The sequence below is a fragment of the Argentina silus genome (assembly GCF_951799395.1).
Source record: "Argentina silus genome assembly, chromosome: 17".
NCBI lineage: Eukaryota > Metazoa > Chordata > Actinopteri > Argentiniformes > Argentinidae > Argentina > Argentina silus.
In genome coordinates this window covers 7,923,583-7,933,699 of record NC_139671.1, presented here as the reverse complement: position 1 = coordinate 7,933,699, position 10,117 = coordinate 7,923,583, and the positions used below count along the sequence as shown (strand labels likewise).

The following is a 10,117-nucleotide window of genomic DNA, read 5'->3' as shown; positions in this document are numbered from 1 at the left end:
ATAAAATTGTGAGAACATAAAGGAGTTTGTGTGTCTATCATTTTTAATTATGTTTAAGAAATATGAAATAATTTCGGGGGAATTCCCAGAGAAAATGTAAGGGACCGTAGTTGTCCAATTTATTATGTAGACTACTAGAGTATTATTATTATTTAAACCTGTCACAAAAAACAGCGGCAGTAATGTAGTGAACCCTGTCTACCAGCAGGGGGCGATCACCATTCGTTTTCCAGCGGTGTCACGAGCACGTGGTAAAATACTGCAAAGCCTTGTGGATGTTGTCGTTCGTCAGTTTCCCTGTTAGTTTGTGTCAGGGAAACCTCAACAAGACATCGCTTTAATGTCAGCAGCGGTGATTATAGCCGCTGTCGTCGGCGGTGGAATACTGCTCATTGTCCGCCGCATGTTCCCGAGGAAGAAAGCGGTACAGCTGCTCCGGTACCCGGCCGATATGATGCGGGGAAAGACCGTCATCGTGACCGGAGCAAACAGCGGCATCGGGAAGGCCGTTTCCGGGGAGCTGCTCAAACTCCAGGCCCGGGTGATCATGGCCTGTCGTGACCAGCAGAGTGCTGAGGAAGCTGCTCAGGAGATCAAGAAGCAAGCGGGGCAAGATCACGGAGAGGTGGTCATCAAACACCTGGACCTCGCATCACTCCAGTCTGTGCATCATTTTTGTGAGGAGATCATCAGGGTATGTGCATCTTCACCCGTTTGTTTACGTTACTTTTGAAACTGTAGTTACAAAATTGCTCATTTGTCAGAAGAATGTTCTCGTTAGGATCATAGACTATAACGTTTAGTGTTTGGGCTTTAGAGCATTCTAGTTTTTGAGGGACTCGCCTCGTCAGTTCCATATAGTGGGCTACATTGTTGTGGAACGAAGGTTATGATCACCTGGGACAAAGTGCGCGCTGTAGAGAACTGTCCAGCGTGCTGAATCTCCATGCAGGCGCAAGCCACTAAAAGTTGACTTGCAGTTGTTATAAAAAATACCTTTAGGCTGTAGTGTGTCAACCAATAAACGTTTTTTTTGTAATGTATCACGAACAACAATAAGTTGTTAATACTTCATGTGCAATATAGCCTATACTGTATCTACTAAAACACCGCTGTGCTTGAGAAGCTTAAGCCAAGACATGTTGAAACTTTTCTGTCCCACCATTTAGGAGGAGACCAAGATTGATGTGCTCATCAACAATGCTGGCATATACCAGTGTCCCTACACCAAGACAGAGGAAGGCTTTGAGATGCAGTTGGGGGTCAACCACCTGGGCCACTTCCTTCTCACCCACCTCCTCCTGGACCTCCTGAAGACCTCTGCCCCCAGCCGCATCGTGGTGGTCTCCTCCAAACTCTACAAATACGGCCACATCAATTTTGACGACCTCAACAGCGAGAGCAACTACGACAAAGCCTTCTGCTACAGCCAGAGCAAGCTGGCCAACCTGCTGTTCACCCAGGAGCTGGCCCGTCGCCTGGAGGACACGGGGGTCACGGTCAACGCCCTCACCCCAGGCATTGTGAGGACCAGGCTGGGGAGACACATCAACATCCCCTTCCTGGCCAAGCCCCTATTCTACCTGGCCTCGTTAGCCTTCTTCAAGAGCCCACTGGAGGGCGCCCAGACCCCCCTTTACCTGGCCTGCTCCCCAGAGGTGGAGGGCGTGGCGGGGAAGTGCTTCGCGAACTGTGAGGAGGAGGAGCTAATGCCCAAAGCCACAGATGACCAGGCAGCCAAGAGGCTGTGGGACCTGAGTGAGAGGATGGTGGGGCTCAATAAATGAGGGGGACCTCTGCTTAGGGAACTCCTCACTAGACTTTGTCCTCTAAATAATGTGAATTGTGAATTGAGAGATTATTGAGACTGTTTGGGACGGTACTGGGGATTTGGAACATGATCGGGGGGGGGGGGGGGGGGGGGGGGGTCTCACTGTGTGAATGATTGGTCTCACGTTGGGTGAAGTGTGTTTGCGTATGTGTGGGAAGAAGGGTGAGAGTAGCCGGCTTTCCACAGCGGGGCTCACGCCGTGCGTGCCGAGGCCAATTGCTTTTCCACAGTCACTTCCAGGCTTCAACAGGCCTTACTCCAGGCCTATTCCATGCTTAAAACTCAGGTTTTTAACCTCCTCTATCCTCCTGGTCCTTATAAGGCCAAACGGGCCTTATAGAGAGCGAGGGCGGGATCAATCAAATGCTTTAGTTGGCTAGCCAACTTGGTGGGTGGCATTAAAATAGCGCTTATTCCAAATACAATTGTCAAAAAGTGCTTGACTTACCAGAACCTGTTGGGAAACCGGAGAATTTGATGTGTTGCTAGTGTCCACCACAGTTTTCCACCTTTATGAACTGCAGAATGTAAACACTGGTGATCATACGGGGCGGGACTAGAAAGCCCAACTGTGGAATTAACAGACATGTTCACTAGGTTCAAAGCACCCGGCTCTGAGCACTAGCTGGCCGCTAGTAAGCCTTGGCACACACTGGCACTGCTCTCGAAAAGCGACTATTGGGAACCTTCACAAGCAATTTGCCATAAATGTACACCTGTAGAGCCTGCTTGTTCCCTACAGACACCAGGAACCTACCTAGATGATACACACTGTACTTTCTTGCACAAGTTCACAGTAGCATCAAGATAAAGGGGAAGGGAGCTTATTCCTAATAGCAATTATCAGAGGGTTGTCATATTTGCTTTTATTGAGTGGTTATATTCTTGGTTGTGCTGAGGAAATCCTCTGAGTGGTTTGAAAAGCAAACTGTATCTAGTTCAGCAGCTGTATATGAATGCTAAGCTCCACAGCATATTGCAGCATATATTTGGCAGTAGAAAAAGGAATGGGGGCAATGGTTGTTACCTAATCCGGTTTCCTCTCATGAAGTGTTTGAAGTGTAAATGTGTTGCCTTCTGCTGTGTCTGGATGGACAGCAACAATAAAGTCAGCAATGAGATGTTGTTGAGTGAGATGTTGTTGTGTTGTGGCTCCCTCCTCTGGGTAGATGTAATCTCTAAAGTAATTCCCTTTTTGCCCAGGAGTGGGGGTGGGGGCCGTGTTTATAATTTCAATGCAGTATTCTAATGCCATGCATTAGTCAAAACAAAAGATGAAGATCATCTATGTACTGTACACACACACACACATACTCACACACTGAAGCGGAAACTCCCACACACACACTAGCGGAAACTCCCACACACACACCAACACAAACAGTTGAGCCAGCCTTGGAGCATCTCAGAATATCGGATTCATTTGTGCTTTATTCGGTTAACGAAACACAACAGAAATATAGAAACATGCATCATTGTGTCATAGAAACAGGATTGCGGTTGCTTGAAGGGGGAATGGGCGTCAGAATCTGAGGTAGGCCTAGAGTGGGACAAGAACAAACCTTCCAAGGGGTAGAGAGCAAAAATAACTTCAACCGGTAAGACAAATGTTTACACACCCCAAAAATTCCATCAGTAACAAAATAATACATACAGTACATCAAACGTCTCATAAGCACTCATCTTTAAAATCCAGTCAAAGCAAAAGTAAATGTATTTGAGCTGCACTCAATGTGGGATCAGGCTTGTGGAATTTCTGTTGAGTAAAGATGTCTCTTCACACTGAAACTCCAACTTGCATTATACAATATGTTGCAGTACATATAGCTATGTACAATGCAGCACAGATTCAGCCTGTGGATAAAAATACAACAAACAAATCCATGTGCAGCTTTGATAGTCTCCCAAATCTTCATTATATTCAAACGATCTCTTTATTGGATAGGCAGATGCTCTTAACCAGCCATATTTACAATATTTAATCCATCTCATGAGATCCAATATCCACCTCAAAGAAGTATATGTATTTCTACATGATCATCTGATTGTGTGGCCTTTCTTTTCAATGCAGCTACATACAAAATATATACTTTTTAACACTCAATTCTTATAGTTTTAATTAAATATATTTTAGTAGTTTAATAGTAACTTTAAATACTTCATTGTCTACTCCTTCCTGGTAGACGGTCTCAATGAAACAAAGCAGTGTTTTCCCATAATCCCACTGATTTGGCACAATTCACTCGACCCGGACGTTCTCAGACATTCATTGTAGTGGTGGGAACTGCAGGCATCTCATGCCACAGTTTATCACAGCTGTTGAAAGAATCGGATGAATTCATGCTCATGAATATTTCCCACCTGGACACATCTATTCAAAACTCAGGCCCCACACTCATAAATGTGTTTTGCTGTATTCCCCAGCACCTCTCGCCTCAGATCCCATCCATAACCAGGGAAAGAGCGAGTGAGAAAGAGAGAGAAAGACCAGGCAGAGGATCAGAATTCTTCTCTCAGTTCAGAAGTGTTCCATAGAGCTGGGCCTTGGTGAGACTGTCCTTTCTGGAGAGTCCTAAGGTGCCAAATTGTTGGTACTGTGGTGGAGGAGGTGGTGGTGGAGGTGGAGGGGGGGTCCCCTGGGGGGACGTGCTGTGCATCTCTGCCTGGTAATGCTGCAGGTCGGCAGCCATCTCCAGGGACCTCTGGTTCAGGGACTCTGTGGAGCTGTTGGGGCTGACGTCTACGTACTCCTTGTTCTGCCCGCCGGCAGCCACACTGCCCTCCCTGTCCTTGGAGCTCCCTGAGTGGTAGAGGCTTTGCTCAGACTCCTGGCTGTCCTCCTTGGCCCGGTACAGGTGGGCCTGGTTGTGGGTCTGCCGGAGGCCCGGGCTGCACTCAGGGCTGGGAGTGGAGAAGCACACAGTGTCCATGGGAGCCCCACCTCCATGGTGGTAGTAGTCGGCCCCCTCCTGGAAGCTGCTGTAGAGAGGACCCAGGCGGATCTTGGCGGGCCGTACAGAGAAGTGCTGCTCTGAGAAGCTATAGGGTGAAGCCCGGCCTGGACTGCGGTACGACTGGGCGCTCAAGTCCTCCACGCTCAGCTGCCTCCAACGGCCAATCAGCTCCTCTTCCTCAGGGGCCAGGGTGCTGCCGCGACGACTGTCTCCGTAGGCGACGCTGGGTGAGGAGGAAGGAGGGAGGGGCTCGTAGGGCTCGCTGAAGCACGAGGACATGGTGCGGCTGTAGACAGGCGAGCTGCCGTTCTGGTGGTGGCTGTGTTCTGCTTGCTGGAAGCTGTGGGCCTTGGCAAAGCCTCCAGGGCTGTCCCTCTCCCAGGAGGAGTCACTCTTCCTCTCATAGTCCCCGCCGTCCCTCCAGTCCATGTACAGGGAGTGGTGGTGGGGGGAGGAGGCCGTGCTGCTGGGGGGGCCCTGGTCCTTGTCAACCGAGCCCCCTCCACTGAAGCTGGAGTAGGAGCTGGAGGCCTGGAGGCCCAGGGAGGCGGGGAACTTGGCAAAGTGCTCCTGGGAGAAGCCAGGCCTCAGCCCCATGGAGCCCTCATCTGGGTTACTGTCTGTGGAGTTCTGGGGTCCGTAGAGGAGCTTCCGCTGGCCGTGGAGGTCCATGCTGGGCCTGCGCTCACGGTGCCGGTCGTCCGGGCAGTACAAGGCCGTGTCACTGCTGTACAGGTCAGACTTGAAGGCCGCGCGGAGGCCCAGGCGCACGCCGCTGTCCATGGTGTCCAGGAGGAAGCCTTGGTCCTGGGGCTGGGGGCTAGGCGAGTGGGAGGCTTGGCTGCTGCAGGCGTCATCTGGCTTCTCCAGCACCTTGGCAATGACGGAGGCGGGGACAGAGTCAGAGTAGGGGGTGTGGCAAAGAGGTGTGCCCTCCATGTGCATGGTTACACGCTCCTGAAAGTCAGCAGGCAGCTGAGAGAGGAGAGAGAGGTGAGGTGGTTATCAGGGTAAAGTAAGCGCTCCATGACAGATTTAAACAACAAGTATCTAGTATTAATGATAAGTAGGAAATGGGCACAGAGTATTTAGCTGGAGGAGCACTGCAACTGAGAGGGAATAATCCAACATAGATGCTGTTATGACAGGATCAGAAGTTTGACATAGATAAAATATAGAACACTATTCTGGGCATAATCAGGTGTTCTCTTAACCTATTATCTCTGCCTCTCCATAGCAACAATAACTAAGCCAATTGCAGTAAATCATCAACCGGAATCTAGTCAATTATTGTTAATTGGCAATGAGGAAGATAATTATAGCTTCATGGCTACAGGGACCAAGTCAAAGCAGAACACTTGCAGGCATCGTTTCACAACAGGTCTATCATACTCTTACCATAATCACAGGTACATTTACCCTATCAACTGTTATATTATACTTACTATATAGATATACTGTATACTGATTTTGTCTCTTAGGCTGTCTTTTTTTAAAAGCACCAAATCAGCCATTATACGGTATTCAAATATTTAACCTTTTGTTTTACACCCCCTTCATACTTGTTATGCAGTAGAGGAAGTGACTAAGGCACTTCAAAATGTGTGAAGAACAATGCATCACTGCACAATGTTGCGCCACAATCCATCAATGACCTTTTGATTGAACCTCCAGCCCACAACCAAACAGACTGGAGGACATAAGTAGATCTATAACCTCTGACCCCGCTGTGGCTGACACACAGCAAGCCTGAGGAGCCATCTACTGCACCTCTTTTTAAACACACACACACACACACACAAATACACAGCATCATTTTATGACCATTACGTAACTGATGAGTCGTGTTTGCATTGATATTTCCATTCAGGCGTATCTGCCAAATGTGGTGAGGCATTTTAACAGTTGGCAGCATGCCAACTTTAAAATCTGCTCTTGCCACGCAGGCCGGGCACAAGGCCCAGGGCTGATACAGCGGAAAGCCAATGCCAGGCGGCCTTGGCACTAACGCACTCATCAATACCCACTTGCATCTCTCACACAGAAACAAAAGCAGGGTGGCATAGGAGAACCAGTCCGAGGTACATACCCATGCACACACTGAGCAGGACACTCTAACTGTCCGTCCCGCACTCACCTACCTGTCAAATACCCACTACTGTACTGCAGCAGTCCATTCTTAATCAATGTAAACCAATGACCTCATTACGAATCTATCAGTGAAATAGTCACCTTGAGGCTCTGCTTTACACATTGGAGCTGCATCCGACCAGACTGAGAGTCCTCGTTTAGCCTGTTCTCCTGACTCATGCTTTGGATGTCAATAGAAGATTCGTGCTCCATGTTTGCAGCACATGCCCGTATCTCAAATCAAACAAATTGTTAAAAGAATGGGGAATGGGGAAGGGAACGTGATTTAGAATGGGAAAGTAAAGCCCCCCCCGCATTCCCAGCCTCCAAACACTGCATTTTGGTAAGACTTGCTGTATCAATATTTAGCTTGGAGTCTGTACATTGTGCTACTGCAGTAGGTGGAGGCTAATAGGCAGTAGGCAGCCGTGTTGGTGGAGGCCTCACCTCAGACAGCTGGGTCCTGTAGTGAGACTTGTTGCACTGGAGGAGCTGAGCAGCCAGGTTACAGTCCTTCCTGTACAACTCCTGTCGGTAAGAGAGAGACAGAGACAGAGACAGATGCCTTTAAAGGAATCACCATTTACACAGATCGCAAAGAGGTATACACTTTTGAGGAGTGTTCATACATTTGAGTATTGCTCCATGTATTATTCCATACCAGGGTGGGTGCGAATTCCTTTTCAATTCCATCAATTCAGGAAGTGTTTAGAAACTGAAACTTCCGAAACGTTTTATTTCCAATTTACAGTAGAACGCAAAGAACACACACAGTTGAGTTGCTGACTATTGGAACATACTGTACAGTGTATCAGGTACTCTGAGATTTGTTTATTTTTATGGAATTGAAAAGGAATTGGCCCCTACCCTGCCCCATACAGAGCTAGCATAGACCAGGAATAAGCTAGTCCACATAGCCTGGCCCTTACGTTGTCCTCACGCAGCTTTTCAATGGTCAGCTTGGCCTCCATCAGGTGGTTGTTGAGGACGATGATCTCTCTGCTCAGAGCTCGCTTCTCATCGTCATGGTGCTGGGACTGAGGACAACAAACGTGGACTCAGTTTACTGCACCGAAAGCAAGTATATTTTGATGATTATTGTTTTCTCATTTGATTTCATGGCTTTCATGTCTTGATTTCGTGCGGACTGTGGGGTCAGATGAGTTGTGTAGAACCTCAGCTATAGATCAGAGTAGATCAGCTCCTAATCACAGAATGTTTAATTCAGCACTTCACTTCACCATTAGAGAGTCGGCATGTGAGGTGAATTAATAACATTCTATGAAAAACGTGTCGCTTTTTGAAATTGAGTGATTTTCTTCACTGTACATATCGTGAAAAGGAGACCAAGCCACCACTCCTAACTACTGTACTGTACCAAGCCCTGACATCTTAATGTTCTCATGATGATGATGATGATGATGATGATGATGATTATAATGATGATTATTATCTTTCCCTTAACAAATTTAGAGAGGGACATATTCATCTGTCTGAGAAGACTCATGATGGTCATACAATGCTCTCTGGCAGTCGTGGTTAATTGTATCCTTCTCCTAGCAAAGCTCCATCTTGACAGATGATGTGAGGTGCAGGGCTGCCCGGGACAATAGGCTCACTATCATTCTGCCATTGGAAGGAGGACAGGCTATTGTAATAGGCTGTAATTAACGTCAGTGGTACCAAGAGCAGCACATTCATATTCAAATCCCCTCAGAGCTTTCACTGGTCTTTTCTAAACACCACTACTTGCTTGCTTGCACACTTTGTCACACAGCTACAGGTGTACACATACACACGCACACGCACACGCACACGCACACTGTATGCATGCATGCACGCACGCACGCACGCACACACGCACGTACACACACACACACACACACACACACACACACACACACAACAATGCACATACAGTAAACACTTCTTTGAATAAGTCCTGGATTTAAAACTCACATTTCTATGGATCTTGTCCTCTAGATCCTGGTTGATCCTCTGCAGTGCTGAGTAGCTGCTTTGTATTCTAAAGGATGCACACAATGACACTGGCTTACTAACCCACGCTCATGTTTTATTAACGGAGACCTTTCTGACAATCATCAATCTACCAGTCATAACAATCTAATCACATGTCAGGAGAAGCACTGCACTCTGAAAGGTGTCAGAGAAGAGACCTTGTGAATTTGATTCTAATCGTTGTGTTTTCCAGAGATGGACAAATAATCCTGAAACTTAAGTGTGTGTACGGTTGTGTATACCTGCGCAGTTTGTCTGTGAACTTGTCAAGCTCCTCTTGAGCTCGGCGCAGCTCCGTCTCCAGGTACTGCCGTGTGGAGTCAAACTCACTCTCCAGCAGCTCCAGCTTGTGTGTGGTGTAGGAGAGACGCTTCCGAAGCTCCTCCTTCTGCTCCTGCAAAGAGCTGCACACACACACACACACACACACACACACACACACACACACACACACACACACACACACACACACACACACACTTAACTATAGGCATCAGACATAGCTTAACATAGAAATAGCATATTGCAGGTATACAGTGTGTAAAGCATATGTTCAAATTAACCTGTAATTGATCTGCAAGCCTGAACAATTTGTATCATGCAATGATGATGTGGGTGAATGAGTGGGTGTATTGAAAGCACACATGTACAGTATACAGTATATGAGCCGATAGGATTAACACAAATCAAATCTGAGATCTCAGCCTGACTCACGATTCTTGGCAGTGCAGACCTAAGGTACTTGAACTACAGTACAGTATGTACCGCATGCAGAGGTTGAGATGCCTCTGGCCTTATCATTAAGATTCCCATATAACCCCTTGCTGCACAGCATGGAGAACCATCATCAGTCAGTTGGGTAACGGTAACTTACTGGATTACTTTTCACTATGATGAAATATGAGCTTATGGACTCTAATCTATCATAGTAATAGATTTTGAAGGCTTAGATTCACCGAATAGTGATATCCCACGTGTAATTCAATGAGACAGCACAATGAGGTCTATTTTTAGCATGTATGCATTACCTGGGCCTCAATCTAATAAAAGGGCAAATGTGAGAGGAAAAGGAAATGTATCCTCCTTTGATGGATCTGAGTGTCTGTGGCTGGCTAATGGGGCCGTATTGATGGACAGATGGAGGAAGAATGGTAATGACTCTATCTGCGGGGAGATAACAGAG

At 47.3% G+C, this 10,117-nt stretch overlaps 2 protein-coding genes across 2 annotated transcripts in view; one reads left to right on the top strand and one right to left on the bottom strand.

Annotated features, from left to right (window-relative positions):
* Window positions 1-309: 309 nt before the first annotated feature.
* rdh14b (retinol dehydrogenase 14b) lies at window positions 310-1,898 on the top strand. Its single transcript, XM_083688293.1, has 2 exons — window positions 310-694; window positions 1,170-1,898. Exons 1-2 carry the CDS (start codon window positions 341-343, stop codon window positions 1,785-1,787), a joined length of 972 nt encoding a protein of 323 aa, XP_083544419.1. The 5' UTR covers window positions 310-340; the 3' UTR covers window positions 1,788-1,898.
* Window positions 1,899-4,344: 2,446 nt separating this feature from the next.
* LOC310818277 (brain-enriched guanylate kinase-associated protein) overlaps window positions 4,345-10,117 on the bottom strand; it is a gene marked incomplete at both ends in the record, with an annotated part of 14,951 nt that continues 9,178 nt past the window's right edge. Inside the window, 5 exons of the mRNA XM_083689145.1 lie at window positions 4,345-5,760; window positions 7,363-7,443; window positions 7,845-7,952; window positions 8,875-8,941; window positions 9,177-9,338. Coding sequence (XP_083545271.1) covers window positions 4,345-5,760; window positions 7,363-7,443; window positions 7,845-7,952; window positions 8,875-8,941; window positions 9,177-9,338 — 1,834 coding nt within the window. The remainder of the gene's footprint in view (window positions 5,761-7,362; window positions 7,444-7,844; window positions 7,953-8,874; window positions 8,942-9,176; window positions 9,339-10,117) is intronic.